General features: G+C 32.4%; 1 protein-coding gene and 1 long non-coding RNA gene across 4 annotated transcripts in view; one reads left to right on the plus strand and one right to left on the minus strand.

The window, feature by feature from the left end:
• LOC118200062 (ABC transporter G family member 20-like) overlaps positions 1 to 19,370 on the minus strand; it is a 204,062-nt gene that overhangs the window by 98,641 nt on the left and 86,051 nt on the right. For both annotated transcript variants that reach the window (XM_035371986.2, XM_035371985.2), the window contains exon 3: positions 10,927 to 11,081. In XM_035371986.2, the coding sequence (XP_035227877.1) occupies positions 10,927 to 11,081 (155 nt within the window). The remainder of the gene's footprint in view (positions 1 to 10,926; positions 11,082 to 19,370) is intronic.
• LOC118200065 (uncharacterized) overlaps positions 13,874 to 19,370 on the plus strand; it is a 418,146-nt gene continuing 412,649 nt past the window's right edge. The window contains exon 1 of one of the 2 annotated variants that reach the window (XR_015042275.1): positions 13,874 to 14,250. This is a non-coding gene — a long non-coding RNA (uncharacterized LOC118200065). The remainder of the gene's footprint in view (positions 14,251 to 19,370) is intronic. The other variant, XR_015042274.1, reaches the window with a different exon arrangement.

Raw genomic sequence — 19,370 nt, forward strand, 5'->3', positions numbered from 1 at the left:
TGATGCTTTTGTATTTTATTCGGTACGTATTTTGTATTTTTATCTACGAAATTAATAACTGTGATATAAATGAGAGGCCTGGTCTCCACTTCAGGAGGCAGTCCTGGAGATGTAGGCTATGTCCATCCACTGCTTGGCATTGAATATTTCCCTTTTTGACTTCTTAATCCATACATCTTTCTTAACAATAATTTATCTATTTCCAATGAATTGTCAGTAGCTTTAGCTTTTCATAATTTGCTTTAGTCAGTTAGTGTTTGGGAGCTATATCTGTCGATCTTAAATGAAGTTTCTGGTGCTCAAAACACATTAACCTGTACCTGTTAAAAGTGAGAATTCTGATACAAATGAAAGATGAATAAATTAAAAGTATACAGTAGAACCCATTAATGAAGTAAGCATGTGCCCAGATCATCAAGGCGCATCGCAAAATGGTGTCTATAGAAGCTAAAGAAAGGACACCACAGAAGTTTCCCATTGGCGGTTTTGCCATGGAAATAGTCCCACCAGCGGCCGAGCGGTAAAATTGCTGAACACTGATCCCGGGGAATAGGCTGACTGCATGGCCTTTTGTAGTGTTTTCCACGTGTACGTGCATACGAGCCAGTTTCCTTTAGAGAGCCATCCACGAAGGTAGCCCTTCCTTTAAGCAGGTAGCTCTCAGGTGCTTTGCCATAATTGAAGAAACAAAACCACGAAATGTAAAATGCAGCTGAATCATCCGGCCCCGAATATAATGATGTTCTGTCATAATACTGAGTTTCATTCCGTCAAGATAGCCACATCTACACTACTTTTTAAAATTTAAACACGCACTGCAAATTCTGAGTTTCAAAACGCGTGCTTCAATTGCAAAAGAGAATATGCGCTGTCAATGTGATGAGACAAATCAGTATTTTACTCTTCGCAAATAAACAAATGAAGTCTACTTGAAGACGACCCCTTTAAGCAGATGAATTTAACTGTTGAGAAAACATTTCTAAAAGAAGATTCTGTTCACTTTGAAATTAGGTAAGAATCATCTGGAGCTCAAAACGACCGTATACTTCTTAACTCTGAATCTTAGTCGGTTGGCTTAAAATCTGGAGAAAGCGGCCGACAAGTTATCGCTAATTTTATTAGCTTTGACTATATTGTAATTTCTTGCATTCTGAAACAATTCCAAACAAGCGTGTTAGTTATCTAAAGACATGATTTATATCGTTCAAAAGCTACGTCATACTACAGTGGCAAATACTATATGACCTTATTAGTTAAAGGCGAATGACGAGTGTTCAACAGCAGTTTTATCTTATGGACAATACTGCGCATCTACATACAATAAACTTGCTAAATAAATACCTGAAGAAGGAAGATATTGCTTCATTGAAGTGACTACCATATTCGCCTCAAACCTGTAGAAAATCTTTGAAAGGGTTTTAAAGGGCAGTTTCGTGTCTTATACACCTTCAAACTCCTTGAAAAATACTCCTAGCTGGAAATTGCTTTAAGAAATGACAATTATTGCCCTCTGGTGCTCCTGACCACTTAATTGAAGGTATGGAACATCGCTGTAGAGTTTGCTCAGAAGGCCAAAAGTGATCCATCTCTTATTGTGGCAAGTTTTATTTTTTTCGCATAGCTTACAATTGTTCTTGAAAATGAAAAATGTGACTCATATGTATGAATGATTACAAATACATCTAAATATTTTTTTATAGCTGTAATGTTTGAGTCATGAATAACCCGAATTTTTTATCTTCATGTGAAATTGAGTCAGTAAAGGCATGAATTTTCCTGTTATGTCGATTTTATTGTCGTCTGCTTAACTGTTAGGTAGATGAGTATCAACTAATTAAAAAAAAAGAAATAATTTTTTAAATGTTATGAGTTAAATGAGTTAAGTTAAAAAATGTAATAAAAATTCTCAGTTAAAAATATTATAATGAAAGTATTCTTTATATAAATAGTAAGTAATCTAAAGATGAATGACAAGAGAGAAAAAAACAGCAAAGATAAAGGAAGGTATAAAATATAAACGAACATCCAAAATTTGGGGATTGAATTTTGGATGTTCCTTTTATATTCTTGAATTTTGGATGTTTCGTTTTGGATGTTTCTCCGAATTTTGGATGTTACTATACTTACATTATGTGTCAAAACTTTATGCGTTTTTAATATTTAAATATATATTAGGCTTTCATCCCTAAAATTCCATTTTTTAATTTGGCCTTATGTTAATATTGATCTCTTACGAATGTGAAAAAACAATTAGGATATTTCAAAAATACATCAAATCTCATGGAAAATCTCTTTTATTTTTTTTTAAAGTAAACCCATATTATAGTTATTGTTGCAGCAAAATTTAGTACAATTTACATCTTTGTGAAATGAAAGTAAAAGTGTCTTGGTACTATTCCGTTTTGAGGGCCGTAAAAAAATTGCAGCGAAAATGTAGGCGCAAAAGCGCCAAATCTAGCAAACGCGCCCATTTAATAGTGCGTCAAATCTAGCGTACGCGCTGATTTCAGATTGCGTTAAGTTTATATAGTTCTATATTTCTTAAGACGCCATTGAAATACAAGTTTAATTTTTAAATTCTTCTTTGATTTTAAATCCTTTTTTTGATATGCTATGGATTTAACAATTTGGGAATTGCCCATGACGAAAAGTCGGCAATAGAATTTTGGGTAAAGTGCAAAATCACCCACTGCTTGACGCGTTTTTAAGAATTGCACATACTCGGTATCCATGTGCACATCGACCTATTTTCACTTAAAAAAAAAAAAAAAAAAAATCCTAGAATTGCACAAAAATGGCACTGCGCACACCCTTGTCTTTATCTATGTACATATCGACCTATTTTCACTTAAAAAGTAAAGAAAATTAACAAAGTCCTCTTTATCGAAATGTGACTTAAAAAAACATAGAATTAAATCCTTTAGAGAAAATATCTGCTGTACGTAAACGCAATTAGAATACTGATGCTGAATAACTTGAATGCTGCACATGAATGCTGGTCCTTTAAATAAGCAGGCGGTTAAAACAGAAGGCGAAGGTCAGTTGCTAACGAGAAATATGAGGCTTTTCATGGTGCAACGATCAGGATGACGTGACTGACCTGTACTGCCCATTGATAAGTGAAGCAGGTGGAATAATAAATAAATAAATAAATATTGTTGTAAAGTACCTAGAAATTAGATTACCAAAAAATCAATAACTAAATGAAAAATTTATATTTTTGTTCATATTTTCAATCTCTTTCCAACTCAAGGACACAGAGCTCTTTACTTTTACTGGGATCCTTCAGTTCTTTTTTATGCCTTTTCCTAGATTTCCCTAATTAATTAATTTACTCATACTTTTATGATGCAAGCAGTTTATGCACACACTTTTGATTTATATAAACTAGAGCAATTAGATTTTGATGCTATTCTCTCACTTAGTGACAATAATATTTTAATTTTTAACATAAAGGAAAAAACAAAATTTCACTTTCTTCAGCTCTATGCCTAAAGAGACAGAGATGTATTTATGGACGATTTTCCAAAGGAAACTGACTAGCACTGAAGTCAAACACGGGAAAAAACCCAGAATTACCCACATAGGTCAGTCGCAAGTTCAGGAGATGAAACCCGGAAATATAAAATTGAGACTTATTAAGTTACGTAAGATGATTCTAGAGACGAGATATTCGTCTCTAGAATCATCTTAGCCAGGCATTTAGGAAAATCATTCCAGGTTCGAATCTTTATGCTTTTTTTTTTTTTTTTTGCCTCATTCAGATCTTTTGATTTCTATTTTAAAAGGCCGTGAAACATTGTAATTAAAAACTTCGGAAAGTTAAATTTTATAGAGATCTAATACAAAACGTTTTAAAAAAAGACAGCGCGTTTTGTTATTTCAATGGCCTTGGATTGTCAATACAGTACAAAGTCCCTAATTCGGACTCGTCGGAACTTCGGTGATTCCGGATTAGGGGTTTTCTGGATTATATATCATCAATTTAAATCTGGTAAGATGGCATGCGGAAATTTTACAATTAAAAATATGAAATCGTAATTTATGAAATAAAGAGCAATTATGATCTAAACGGTATAAAAATTTACAAAAAAAAGCTTAATATTTATTTATTTACCTTATTAAATATTTCTTTCAATGTAAGTTAAGTTGCTTCGTTTTTTGTGCTAATACTTTCTCTTTAATTCTATAAACAGACATAATTTCTTGTTCAGTTACAAAGTTCCACTGTTCAAGTCCAGTAATTGCTGTGTCGAGAATACCGACTAACTTGTCAGTCGAAATTTTTTCGTTTTCATTAACCTCTTACCTTTACCTTCACTCGCATTTGGTACCAACTATTGTGAGTTATCACCAATAGATTAAGTATGCTTTAGGCCTTTCACGTTCGTATCAAAAAGACGATGCACTATTGGTACATCTATCACCCAGAGGAGTAGAATGTATTCAAAAACTCCAAGGTTTGGAGTAATCTGGTCGCGGGGAAGCAAAAGTTATAAAGCAGTCTTTTACAAATGGTCGCATTCAGTCTCTGCTAGATATTAATTCGGAGTTATTTAAGGCATTCTGAATTGAGAGCCAATAACCTCTCTGTCACTTTTTATCGGAAGCGTGCATGGGTAAACGATTTACCCGCATGGGTAGCGGACGCGCGCATTAAACACGCATAAACGTGCATAAACGCGCATTAAACGCTTTGAGGTCCGGATTATAGATCATTCCGGATAATGGACGTCCGGATTACGGACTTTGTACTGTATTACCTCGTGGCACACTGAATATCACGCACATAAATTCTTGGGAAAGAATAAAGTTTATGTTTAGTGTTTATATGTATTAATTCTAAGAATAATCTACAACACTAAATTTGATTTAGAAAGATTTCAGGAAATTTTAAAACTTTCAGTCTGTTATTCAAATATTTTAAATTTAATTTATTAAGAAAATGAACGTTAAATATGAACTTAATTCACTAAATTTAATTTGTATTTTTTAATAAACATAAAGGCACACTGCGCAAAAAAAGATAGGGGACAGTTCTACATCTCCCGTTCCTACTGGGCAGATTGAAGAAATACAACTTATGTTTTTCATGTCTCGAAAGCGCGACTTTGGATATCTATTAGAATTATGTATATAGCAAAATTGTTCTAACGTAGGTATTTTGACACAAAATCGCACTTTTTTTAAAATGACATGTTTTTTCTATATTTCGATTCTACGACTCAAATTATGCCAAACTGCGAAGTTTAATAAAAATCGCAGGAGCGATTTTTTTAAAAAAAAGCTCTAATTTTAGCTCCTCAATGCTAATTGAATTTTGATATATATATTTTTTAATATTCCTTTTTTTATTGAACTTACTTGATTCCTTCTTCCAGAATTCAGGTTTATTCCAAATAAAATTCACCCATTTTTTTCTTATGATTTATTTTCAAAATTTGTATTTTTGAATATTTTTTATAAATTTTTCGAAAAAAATTTGAATTATAAACTTTAAAAGTTTTACCATCATCTTAAAGTAGATGCATTTCTAAGTATACCTGCAAAAAAATAGGAGTTTGTTATTCGAAATTTCCTAGGATATACGTGAATTTACATATTGGCGCGTTTTGAAATTTGTTTGTTAATAACGCCAAATGTGGTTTACGCACTTTGTTAAACTTATTTGAAATAATGAATTTCACACCAAATTTCACAAAACTTAATTTTTAGTTATAATTTGAGTCGTAGAATCGAAATATGGAAAAAAAATTGGGTAAAATCCTAGTATACGGTGCAGCCTTGGCGCGATTTTGAAAATTATCGCCAACACCAAAAATGACCCAAAGAACGTCTATGTATATACTATACATTATATACTATCACTATATACACAGTATATAATATGTATAACTATATATATTCTTTGAATGACCCATAACCATATATATTCTTTGAATGACCCATTTACTACTCATCGTATATGTCCCGTTTTTACTGCTCATCATAAAAGTCGCCAAATCCCATGTGCACCGGATACTAGGATTAAACCAAAAATTGGTATGTTATTTCAGAAAATGTCCGATTTTGTGTCAAAATTCTTATGTTAGATTAATTCCGTATGTAAATCTAATGTATATTCTAAATCGCGCTTTCGAGACATGACGAACGCAATAGGAATTTCCTCAATCGGCCTAGTAAAACGGGAGATTAAGAACTGTCCTATATCCTTTTTGCGCAGTGTATTTTTAAGGATCTTAAATTTGTTGTTAGTTAAACACAGACTGCATACTTTCCTTTAGTCAAAAGCTTTGAATATTAAGTAAAACTTTTTTTTTCGAGAGTTTTTGATAGGCGAAGGATTTGTGAGATTTGAAAAATTGTTAGATTCGCATTTGGATTCCAGGAAATGTAAGATTCCTTTCTTGGCTGATCTTTGGAATATGGTAACTGGTAGTTTGGCGACATTTTGGAGGCGATAAAGGTTACTACCTAGGACTTTGGTAAAAATGTGAGAAGTACTCAGTTCCGATTACGCCTTATTTTGTGTGAGGGAAATGAGAGATAATGAGATATGTCATGTGACATTAATGGACGAATTACAGTTCTTTAATCGGAAAAAGGGGGGTATATTGTAAAAATATTTGCTGTGCTTTATAGGAGTAGTTTCATTCTATGTTCTGTGAAACAGTGTTGTTTAATATTTGGATCCCATGGCCGTATATGAAGTAAATCCGAAATTTTTATTACGTTTATGTGTAATTGAAAAGAATTGCTTAATTGCGGATAAGTATGAATGTCCAATATGTGAGAATGAAATGAGATTGTGTGAAAAGGATATTACAGATAGTTTGAATGGCGGTGCAAGAAACCTGGTGAAAATGGACATTTTGTGATCCGCCATGCACTCAAGATTCTGTAGAAGATTAGGTAAGTTAGTATTTTTAATTATTTGAGGAAAAGGGGGGGGGAATTTGGAAAACTGTAGTACTATACTATTTTGTATTAAGCTTCATTGTGTGTTGTGTGAAATAGTGGAAGTGTGCGTGCCACGTAATGAAGATTCTGAAGATTAGGTAAGTTAGTATTAATCAATTGAGGATATTATTTTTATGCATGTAAGGAGTAAATAAATTAATATGATATTATTGGAAAATTGTTATTAGCAATGATTTAGTTGAAAGTAATTAGGATTGTAATCGAATTTTTATTAATTTAATGTATGTGCTTATTTATATTTTAAGTAGTGTTTTTTAATTTAATTATATTTTAATTTAATGATCGTGATTTTGTGAGTTCTATGTTTGTAGTATTTTGGAATACGTTTGAGTAGAATACGTTGAGTATTTTCATGCATTTTCGTGAAATTTTTCTAATTTATGAGAAAAAAGCAGTGTACATGGATATAGTGAAGAGTGTGCGCAATGCCATTTTTGTGCAATTCTGGGATTTTTTTTTAAGTAAAAATAAGTCGACATGTACATGGTTTAGTGATATATTAATTAAATGATAGTTATTTTGTGAATTTTATGTTTGTAGGAATTTGGTATACGTTTCAGGTGAAGTAAACGTGTATGGAAATAATTTAAATATTTGACACTAAGTATTTGTAACCATTTGTAATGTTTGCGGTATGAATTCGTTGGTGACGTTTATAATATAATAGATAATTTAGAGGTAAAAGTTTTTGGATATTTTATTTATTTTATACGTGGAAATGTTCATCCTTGGAAAGGGTATATACATTTTCGCGATCGGGTAATTTCATATACAGTGAGTCCCAAAATTGAGGGTACACTTAATGCTAACTTAATTTGTAGGCTATTGAGAATAGAAATTATTATGCAAGTTTTCCTAGTTTTTGTCTCATTAAAAAATATACATTTTTCTTCTTAACTACACAAAAAATAAGTTATAAAACTCCGTTTAAAAACATATTATATTACTTAAACGAAAATCTTCAACTTTTGAAAGTCACAAAATTGAGAGTACACTTCTTAAATGACTGTGTAAAACTACCAGTAAAATTTTAAAAATAATTTGTACCTAAGATTTATACAAAAATACAACCTTTTAGTATCCAAATATTACAAATTTGAGCTTACTATCTTTCTGTGTGACAAATATGGAGAATAGGAAAGAAACGGCGATTGAGGAAAGAAAACTGGCCGTTAATTTGTCTAATCAAGGAAAATCTTTGAGAAAAATAGGAGAAATACTTAGAAGAAGTGTAAATTGTATTAGAAGAATCATTCAAAAATTTAGAAAGGATGGTACGCTGGAAAACCAAGCAGAGAGAGGCAGGAAGAAAATTCTCAGTTCAGCAGCAGAGAGGAGAATTGTACACCAGGTAAGGATTGATCCTACAATAAGTGCTCCAAAAATTGCTGCAAGTACTTCGGAAACTGTGGGTAAATCTGTTTCTGCAGAAACAGTGCGCAGAATCCTCAGAAGGGCTGGTTATAATGGCAGAAAAGCTCCCAAAAAAGCCCTTCATTAGTAAAATAAATAGAGCTAAGAGATTAAAATTTGCTAAAGAGCACATTCTAAAGCCTAAAGAGTTCTGGAATGAAGTTTTTTTTCAGCGATGAGAGTAAATTTAATGTTTTTGGCAGTGACGGTCATCGTATGGTGTGGTGCAAGAAAAATTCAGCTTTAGATCCAAGAAACACAATTCCAACTGTGAAGCATGGAGGTGGGTTAGTAATGGTTTGGGGCTGTACGGCATCATCGGGAGTTGGAAAGCTAGTGTTTATTGATGGAATAATGGATAAAATGGGTTATCTTATTATATTGAAAAATAATTTGAAGGACAGTGCTACTTAATTGGGACTAGGATCAAAATTCACATTTCAACAGGATAATGATCCAAAGCATACAGCAAATACTGTCAAAGAATGGCTGCTGTATCACTGCCGAAATCAGCTGAACACCCCCCCCCCTCAACCTCCTGATTTGAACGTGATCGAAAATTTGTGGTCCCACCTTGAAAAAGAGGTCCGAAAACATCAGATCACAAGTAAAGAACATTTGAAGCATGTACTAAAAGTGAAGTGGGAAAACATTTCAACGGAAATTACGAAAAATCTTGTTGATTCGATGTCCCGGCGGTTGGAAGCTGTCATCAAAGCCACTGGGTATGCTACAAAATAGTAATGTGTTGTTTTTTTATAATTTATGTAATAAAACAATTACACGTACCCTCAATTTTGTGAGCTCAGATTTTTGACGATTTCGGTTGTACATTTTGTTTCTGTATTTCATGCATTTTTTTATGTCTATTTATGAATAAATATTAAGATTAGATATCTTTCTACATCCTCGTCTAAAGGTTTTGGTGACTGTCTTTATCTTACAGTTTTTGTTTTCATTCTAAACATGAATTCTTTTGTAGAATGGAGTGTACCTTCAATTTTGGGACTCACTGTATGTGCTTTTACCGAGTTTAAAGATTCACAGAATTTTTTTGCATTTTCGTGCAAATTTTTGTAATTTATGAGAAAATAGCAGTGTAAATGGATAAAGTTAAGAGTGTGTGCAATGCCATTTTTGTGCAATTCTGGGACGTTTTTTTAAGTAAAAATAAGTCGACGTGTAAATGGTTTATGTGTATGTGCTATTCTGAAAAACGCGCAAGGAGTTTGCGATTGTGCACTTTTTCCCAATTTTGCAGTTAATATTTGTCATGATTAAGCAGTTTTGTTAGATAAAATTTCTAGCATAAGTGTAATTCGGCTAGTAGATTGTTGGAAAAAAGTGTTCAGTAAATAAAAAGAAAAGAAACATGTCTTTACTTCGTGAAGACAAAATGTCGGCGGGAAAAAAAAAATAGAGGGTTGCTGTAGGAGAGTTGGTTGCCAAATTTTCGCCAAAGAATCGCCAAGTTACCATAATGTAAAGATCAACCCATTTCTTCTTTAAGTGATCACATATCAGATTTTAGAAATGGACTTGGAATTCCAGACAAATTATATTCCCGCTCTTATGTTCCTTTCCTTGTTGTTTAAATTTTTAACTTTTTGGTTTTGTTCTCATGTTCATTTATTCTGATTCTTTGTATATGTTTGTTCTTTTTTATTATTTATCACTGTTCTTGTGTGATACTTGAGCTGTTATATATGTTTGGATTGATCTTTCCAATAAAGCCATATGGGTACTTTTCCGTTTTGCCGGCGCAAACGATAAAGTCGCCAATAATGGTACAACGCCAATAATGTATCTTCGCTGGTAACCTTTTACGCCTCATTTTCAAAACAAGTCGCTACCATTTCTTATCAGATTGATTGTTTCTTTCAATACTGGCATACAATTACATAGAATTTTTACAAGATAGTTAAATTTTATGCCCTAAAACAATACGCGGTAATTAATTAGAATGCAATCACACCGCTCACCTGAAAGCGAAAATATAGAAAAAGGCAAAATCAAGAGTTAAATTCATCTATTCTAATGAGAACGCATTAATGAAATAAAGCACTGCGGTTTTACATAATTTATGAGTAAGCTTTTCGTACGAATTGAAATAATTCTTGCATTCAAACTTGTATTCCAAATTAAGCTTTAACTTGAAATTAATGTAGGTAATTACTGAGAGAATCAGATTTTTGTAGCGTAGTTTACGTGAAATGAGATCACTTGGGGTCACGGGATACGAACTGGCGAATCAAGATGTTGTACCATGATAGCATAGTAAATTCTTAAATTAATGTCTTTTTACAAAATTTTAAACCATATTAAAATGTTTATGGCTTGAAAATAAAAAATTCTTAGAACTAACATTCGTTAACATTTTTTATGTGCATACTGTATGTTGTCGCCAACAAAGTCTGCTTGGCGAACTTTGCGCCGGCGAAACGGAAAAGTACCGCCATATGTAACAACAACATGTTCACACTGCAATGGATATTTAAAATTTTAAATTAAATAAATAAGAGTTTTGAATACCTGAGATATTTGATTTGTTTTTTCTTGTCGGGAATATCCAAAAACTCAGCCAGAAATGAGATTCTTTCTTTGATTTGTTTGTTTTTCATTTGGTAAAGTCTTCCGAAATAGGTAAGAGTCTCTTCTGTTGTGATTTCTGGATAGAGAGCCAATTCCTGCAGAAAAGAATTATTAACTGAGATGTTATTTTCTAACAGTGAAAATAATAAAGCAGTGAAAAAAAAAAAAAAAAAAGGGGGGGGGATAGAAAAATAGGTACATACGTATTAACGCAACCAGGCCAAAATTCGCATAAATTGCGAAATTTGGCGACCCTACTTACGGCAACCCTACGTGTTATACGTAGTTTTGTAAAAAGAGCATTTGGAGATTGACAAAATTTTCCTGCATTTTCGTGCAAATTTTTGTAATTTATGAGAAAATAGCAGTGTACATGGATAAAGTCAAGAGTGTGCGCAATGCCATTTTTGTGCAATTCTGGGATGTTTTTTTAAGTAAAAATAAGTCGACGTGTACATGGTTTAGTGATATTTTAATTAAATGATAGTTATTTTGTGAATTTTATGTTTGTAGGAATTTGGTATACGTTTAAGTTGAAGTAAATGTGCATGGAAATAATTTAAATATTTGACACTAAGTATTTGTAATGCTTGCGGTATGAATTCGTTGGTGACGTGTATAATGTAATAGATGATTAAGAGGTAAAAGGTTTTGGATATTTTATTTATTTTATACGTGGAAATGTTCATATTTGGAAAGGGTATATACTTTTTCGCGATCAGGTAATTTCATATATGTTCTTTTTACCGGGTTTAAAGATTCAGAAAATTGTCATGTATTTTCGTGAAATTTTTTTAATTTATGAGAAAAAAGCAGTGTACATGGATATAGTGAAGAGTCTGCGCAATGCCATTTTTGTGTAATTCTGGGATGTGTTTTTTAACTAAAAATAAGTCGACGTGTACATGGTTTTCAATCAGTGCTAAAAGCAATAGCCAAACGATTTCCAACAAAAAATAATTTTGCAACTTATTCAAATTCGAAACCGGAAGGGTTTAATTGCTATTTTATATTTTAAAACAAAATAATATAAAAAACTGCATTAAAATTATCTGTAATTAATAAATGTACATTTTCTGTACTTTATAATAATATAATTAATAAATGTACTTTTTTACTCAAACTTACAAATAGCGCCAACCTGGTTGCGATAACACGTAAGTACCGAAAAATACATCACCATGTTTTTATTTGAAATTTTTTGTTACATGAAACTTATTCTTAATAACAACTCAAATTCTTAATTAAGCAATGATAGCGATAGCATTTTATTCAAGCAGAAATGTGAATGATATAGAAATATAGCATAAATAATAATAATAATAATAATAAAACCTAATACAGAAGGTTGTTCGCATTTTGGAGAAATAAATTTTCCTAATGAATTTTGATGCACAAAAGTTTTATTTCTTACGGAGATTTTTCTCCTATCTGATAACCTTGATTCTTGGCTATAAGCTGTAGCTCAAATTTCATATGAAAGGTAAAACACCACTGTGCCAATTTGGTCCCACTCTTCTTGGTTTTTTTTCCAAAATCCATTCAGTGTTTCTAAATACGTTTCCCCCCCCCAAGACTCGTTTTCACTAACCGAAAACGCGGAAGTCCATAAGAGAAGCATTAGATGATTTTAATTAATTTATTAATTAAACTATTAATTATAATTAAATTATTATTTCATTCCTGCTTTTGATTCCTTTTTTTGGTAAAATCCTAGTATACGGTGCACCTTGGCGCAATTTTGAAAATTATCGCCAATACCAAAAGGACCCGTTTAACTACTCATTGTATATGTTCCGTTTACTGCTCATCATAAAGTCGCCAAAAGTAGCCAAATCCCTTGTGCACCGGATATTAGGATTAAGACCTTTTTTTTTTTTTTGCAAAATAAGCGGTTGTTGACTTAGATCTGTGGTTAGAAGATTTGCCCCATACGAAGTTCAACATTGCTGTTATCCTTTCCATATTAGACCCCCACCAGGGGCTGAACGATTAAAACCGGTAAATAGTGGTGATTTGACTTGCATTGGATTCAAACCCAGGCGAACGGGATGGCTGCGTGGCGAATGTGGCACTGGAATACGAGCCTAGTCTTCTATGAAAGCCTACCTCTACTTAGACGAATAACCTTCCTAGCTTTGCCATATTCAGATAATCTAACCACATAAGGCTGGAATTTCGTCTTCAAAAAATGGTTCTAAAATATTCTGCTGATAGTACAGTGGATTAATTCAACTTTGCTTGAGATCTTTTTTGAGTTTTAATTTACCGTTGTAACAATTTACTGTTGTAACAAAATTCTGCAAATCGTTTTTTTATTGCGGGCATTTCTGTACAACCATATAACTATCTCTGATAAGGAACTTAAGAAGCTTTAAGAGGTGCAAAGCAGATATCTTCGCATTATTACAAATGCCCACTTCTACGTACGTCACGAATGTTTTCACGACGACCTTAAGATCGAACCTTTGGCGACGTTTCTCAGAAAACTCAATGAACGCTTCGGTAAAATCCTAGTATACGGTGCAGCCTTGGCGCGACTTTGAAAATTATCGCCAACACCAAAAATGATTCAAAGAACGTCTATATATATATACTATACACTATATACTATGTGTGTATATACATAGCATATCTACTATATACATAGTATATACTATGTTTAAGTATATATTTTCTTTGAATGACCCGTTAACTACTCATCGCAATGTCCGGTTTTTACTGCTCATCATAAAGTCGCCAAAAGTAGCCAAATCCCGTGTGCACCGGATACTAGGATTAAACCAACGCTTCTATCAGGAAGCACAAGAATGTAATATAATGAACCAATTTGAACTTTTCAGATACGAGATTCTTCATAAGGACCGCCATCTTCGCCCTTTTGCGGCTTTCATGCTCAGCGATAACCACAACTTTCCTACATAAAGCTTTATTGTGCTTTCACATCTGTGCTCTGTCCAAAATCTCTGCTGACTATGTGTTTATAGCATGATTTTGACTTCATCCTCATCACTCATTTAATGAAAAGCAAATGGTTGTAAATATTGTGTATATAGTCTTCCAGTTCATGAGAAAGATTTCCATTTTATGTATTTTATCTTGTCTCCAGGACTCACTCAGGCATTTCTGTCCTTGTATCGCTACGTGAAGCAGCCAAATGAAGATAGCCGGTATACAGCTTACAGCTTTGCAAGCTAGATGCGGCGGCAACGGCAAACGGAACGGATATAACCATATCTCATGGAAGTTATTGAAAATTTCCAGGTAGGTGTTTATCATATACTTTCTACGATTCGTTTTTCTTTCTGCAATATGCTTCAGCCAGTCACTTAGTATAGTGAAACCTTGAGATACCAGCACTGAGCCAAGTTGTTGGTATGCGTGGCGCCATTTCCCGATCCGGCTCCACTCGGGAATTTCCTCATCAGATCAACTCGGCGTTCTTTGATCTACGTGTTTGTGGGCTTGTGAATCAATTGTTATTACATTTAACGTGAAAATAATTATTTTACGATGCCTCCCAAGAAGATTATTGCCTCAGATAGTGCTGCAAAGAAAAATAAGGAAGCCATGACCGTTGAAATTACGAAAGACATCATAGATAAACAAGCGTGGTGTAACAGTGACGGAATTGGCGAAGACTTTCGACATCGACGATTTACACTATTCTGAAGAAGCAGAAAGAAATTAAGAATCTTGATTTAGTCAAAGGAGTTGGCCGTTACTTCCAAGCACTGTTCAAAACTCCTAATAAGACGTCGAGAAGCTGTTGCTGCTGTGGATTGCATTTAGAAGGTCGGTGTCGGAAACTATCCTAAAGGTCAACTACGGTTATATTATTTACCTGTGTTATTTATTAGAAAAACGGATTTTTATGTTGATATTTTTGGGAGTGCGAAACAGATTAACTAGATTTCCATTATTTTCAATTGGGAAGTTTGTTTCTAGATACGAGAATTCGCTACATGAGCTCAATGCTGGAACGAATTAAACTCGAATCTCGAGGTTCCACTGTATATCCACACCTTATTTAGTGTCCATTAGTGCCTTTTCCTTTATCAGTAGCATGCTACTGATAAAGGGAAGGCTCTAATGACGTAGCAAAGACGTTGCAAACTGGTCCGAGAGGTTGCAAAGTGGTCGTGGTAACTTTTACGACGTCATAATAAGCCTCTTATTTAAAAAGAACTTAGGACATAAAGGCATGCTAGCAAAATCAGTTACAGCTCACGGTGACGTAATTAAACAATTACTTCGGCAAAAGTCTAATTTAAACTAAAAATGTGGACTAACGGTCAAAGATTATACAATTTAATTAAAATTTAATCTGCTTAGTAACTCTATCATATGAGGAAACAGAAATGGGAAATTATAGTAAAGGCTGAAATCAATTAATGAAATCATTGAACAATTGGATAATTTACATAATAATAACTGCACATATCTTTGAAGAATAATTTTCGGTACTTTTCCGTTTCGCCGGCGCAAATCTCGCCATGCAGACTTTATTGGCGACAACACACATACGCTTAACACATGTTAGTTCTAAGATATTTTTATTTTGAAGGTATGAACATTTTAATATGGTTTAAAATTTTGTAAAAAGACATTAATTTAAGAATTTTCTACGCTTTCATGGTACAACGCCCTGATTAGCAGTTTCTTATCACGTGACTCTAAGGGATCTCATCTCACGTAAACTCCACTACAAAAAATCTAATTCTCTCAGTAATTATCTACCTTCATTTCAAGTTATATCTTAATTTGGAATACAAGTTTAAATTGAAGAATTATTTCAATTCGTACGAATAGCTTACTCCGAAATTATGTAACACCGCAGTGCTTTACTTCGCTAGTGCAATCTCATTAGAATGGATGAATTTAACCCTTAACTTTGCCTTTTCTATATTGTCGCCTTCGGGTGAGTGGTGCTTGCGCCGGCAAAATGGAAAAGTACCCAATTTTCTTTATGTATTTAGTTTCTTTCTTCAACATGTTTTCTTTTCGTTTTAGAATTTTTGGATTTAATTAAAGATCTCTGTTATTCTAAAAAACACTAAATGCATTTAGAATGTATAGAAAAAGTGGCTAATTTTATTTTTTTAGTAATATGAACATTCAAAAGAAATATTAAATATATATGTTAAAGGCCGGTTACAGAGCTGGTGTGGCAGAATTTTTAGAATTTAGTAACACACCGAACAACAAAATCTAGAAATGACAAAACTTTTAGAATCTAGAAATGGCAAAACTTTTAGGCATTAGAAGCAGAATTTAGAAAAGTACTAGGCAGCAGAATTTAGGATTCATAGAGATTACATCAGGTGGGAAAATGCTTAGTGCCAGCTCTGTGTATTATGCATTAAGACTTATTAGGTGAATCTTTTAAATTATAAATTTTAAACCCTTTCCATAATGCCTGCCCATGTAATAAGATTAGAAGCATTTTTGATAATTTCTATGCTTGTGTCTAGTAAAAATAGAGAAAATAAAGGGAAGATAAACATGTTAAGAAAAAGATTCTAGTATCAGAAGTAAAACATTCAAATATTATGTTTTCATTGTTCTTTCAGACGTTCTCCAAAAAGTAAGAAATTCATCTCAAACTTTCTGTAAAATACATCCATTACGTATTGATACCACGGAGATATTTTTTATTCTTTCACATATTTCTCTAATCTTCTAGAATCGTGGGTTTATAAATCTTGCCTTCAAATACTTCTAAACTTTCCAAGCTGCAATGTCTAAAATCCTAAAGAAAAATTATCCCTACCAATTTGTAACAGCAAAAAGCCAGAAATATTTTGGAACAAAAAAAAGGAGAGAAAAAGTGTAAAATTAATTTTATAGAGAAAACTGATGCATATTCTGAGAATTTTGAATATCCTGAGACAATTACATGGGAAAAAGTTTTACTATGAAAAAATTAAAAAGAAGACATTTTTAACTAATTACATAGCTAATTTTGCTTTTGTTAAGAGGTGTTTCGTAAATCGTGCTTTATAGCATTATATCTTGCTTAGTTTTCAGATTCAAAATATTGTATAATAAGTTGCCAAAATGAAACTTTATAATATGACAGCGAAAAATAAAAATGCTTTATTTTAATTTTATTTTTTAAATATAATTTCAATATATTACCATTATTTTAATGAAATTTATCAATGTTACGATGTTTTAAAAGAACTCGTCAAAAAATTCTGAGATCTCCGAATTAAAAATTTCCTATAGAAACTGATTTTAAAATCGCCAAAATGTTGATAAGTCGCCAAACTTAGAACTATTTAATAAAACAACTCACAACCTCAAAAGCGAAAAGTTGTTCAAGAGCTTTTTATTAGAAAAAATGTATTTCGAAATGTTTATGTTTCACTTCTTGCTTAGAAAGTCGAGTATCCCATCATTTATATTAGAAACAAATTATAACCCATTTGAAAGATAACCATGTATGTCAATTTATCGCCAAAATATTTTCCTCTAAAATGCTAATTCACACTAAAAATGGCAGTCGTAATAACAAACAGTAATTTCAGATGGTTAAAATTAAGAACCTTCTGCTGATTTTGGTCAAAATTAAGGACTTTTAAGGACCAAAAATTGATTCCAAAAAATCTAAGGACTTTGAAGGGACCGTACGAACCCTGTTACACACTAGGTCTCGCATTTACCTTGTACTTGTTTGGCATAGCTGCTCGCACTGGCTCAATGGGCTTCTTCAGTTCTTTCCGGATCGCATTTTCATTTTTTAATGATTCTTGTATGCTCTAATTGTTATAAATAATTACCTTAATCTTATTTACTATTTTCATTAACTATAATTAAAAAAGGTTAAGTCTAGTAATTTGTACATATTTATATATTTCTGTTTTTGTAATTCGAAGTAGCCCATTTTCTATTAGAGGTAGGGTCTACGACCCAGGCAGCCTGGTGCTACACCATCACTCATTGCGTTCAAATTTTATTATAAAATCCATGCATCTGAAGCTGCAATATAATTTTTTTGTTTCCGTTCTGTAATTTATTATACACTTGCCTTTATATCCTTCTATTATTAGTTCTTATATTTCCTAATTTTTAAACTCTTACAATACTATTATGAAATTCTTCTGCAAGATAATTGATCTTTTGATGAAAATAAAAATTTATGCTTTTGATTTGTGTTTTGTTAATTTATGAAATTTTTTAACTCTATGAAAGGAATATTTCTGTGCGTGTTATGCAAAGCTCATTTAAGAACATCTTTTTCCGAATAATGTTTTAATTAATTTTTAAATATTTAATTCTTTGAAAATATAAATTTATAGGCGATGAAAGCATACATGAAGGAGTGCATGATATTTAATTAAATACAGTATGTAAGAGAAACATAAAAGTCGATAAACATGTATTGACACTAGTTGATCAATTATTTTTTGCGATCTAAATTATAATTTTTTTAAAAAATTTTCTCGCACTATTCTGTTTTGAGGGCCGTAAGAAAATTGCAGCGAAAATGTATGCGCAAAAGCGCCAAATCTAGCAAACGCGTTCATTTAACAGCGCGCCAAATCTAACAAACGCGTTGATTTCAGATTGCGTAAGTTTATATAGTTCTATATTTCTTAAGACGCCATTGAAATACTAGTTTAATTTTTAAATCTTTTTTTGATATCCTATGGATTTAACAATTTGGGAATTGCCCATGACGAAAAGTCGGCAATAGAATTTTGGGTAAATTGCAGAATCACCCACTGCTTGACGCGTTTTTAAGAATTGCACATACTCGGTATCCATGTGCACATCGACCTATTTTCACTTAAAAAAAATCCTAGAATTTGACAAAAATAGCACCGCGCACACCCTTGACTTTATCTATGTACACATCGACCCATTTTCACTTAAAAAGTAAAAGAAAATTGACAAAAATCCAATTGTTTTTACCCTTGTAAAAAGCGGCAAACAAATAAGTGAGCGATTCTGCACTTTACCGAGAATATTTTCAAAGAAAAGGCATCATTCATTATAGAAAATTACGTTTGAACAACCAACGAGATGAAATTACGCTTTAGCGATAAGTCGGTAGCGAAATAGCGATGCAGGCATCCATTCAGTTATGTTTAGCAATTTTTATATAAATTATAATGATGATCTGAAACAGTTATTTACTCTTATGCTTCCATTCCGTCATGTTTAGCCTTTTTCATATAAATTATAATAATAAAAAAGTATTATATGAAATTAACCTTTCATCTAAATTAAAACATCAATTTTAGATAGTTATTTACTATTATACTTCCTATCTTGCCGCAATTATTAGTGTTGCCGCAATTCTTTTTGGCAGCATTGGCATCAACGTGAATTTGGCGATTTTTTACGGCCCTCGAAACAGAATAGTATCAATTTTC

The sequence above is a fragment of the Stegodyphus dumicola genome, chromosome 7 (assembly GCF_044657685.1).
Source record: "Stegodyphus dumicola isolate Sdum_Otavi_A_Nest chromosome 7, ASM4465768v1".
NCBI lineage: Eukaryota > Metazoa > Arthropoda > Arachnida > Araneae > Eresidae > Stegodyphus > Stegodyphus dumicola.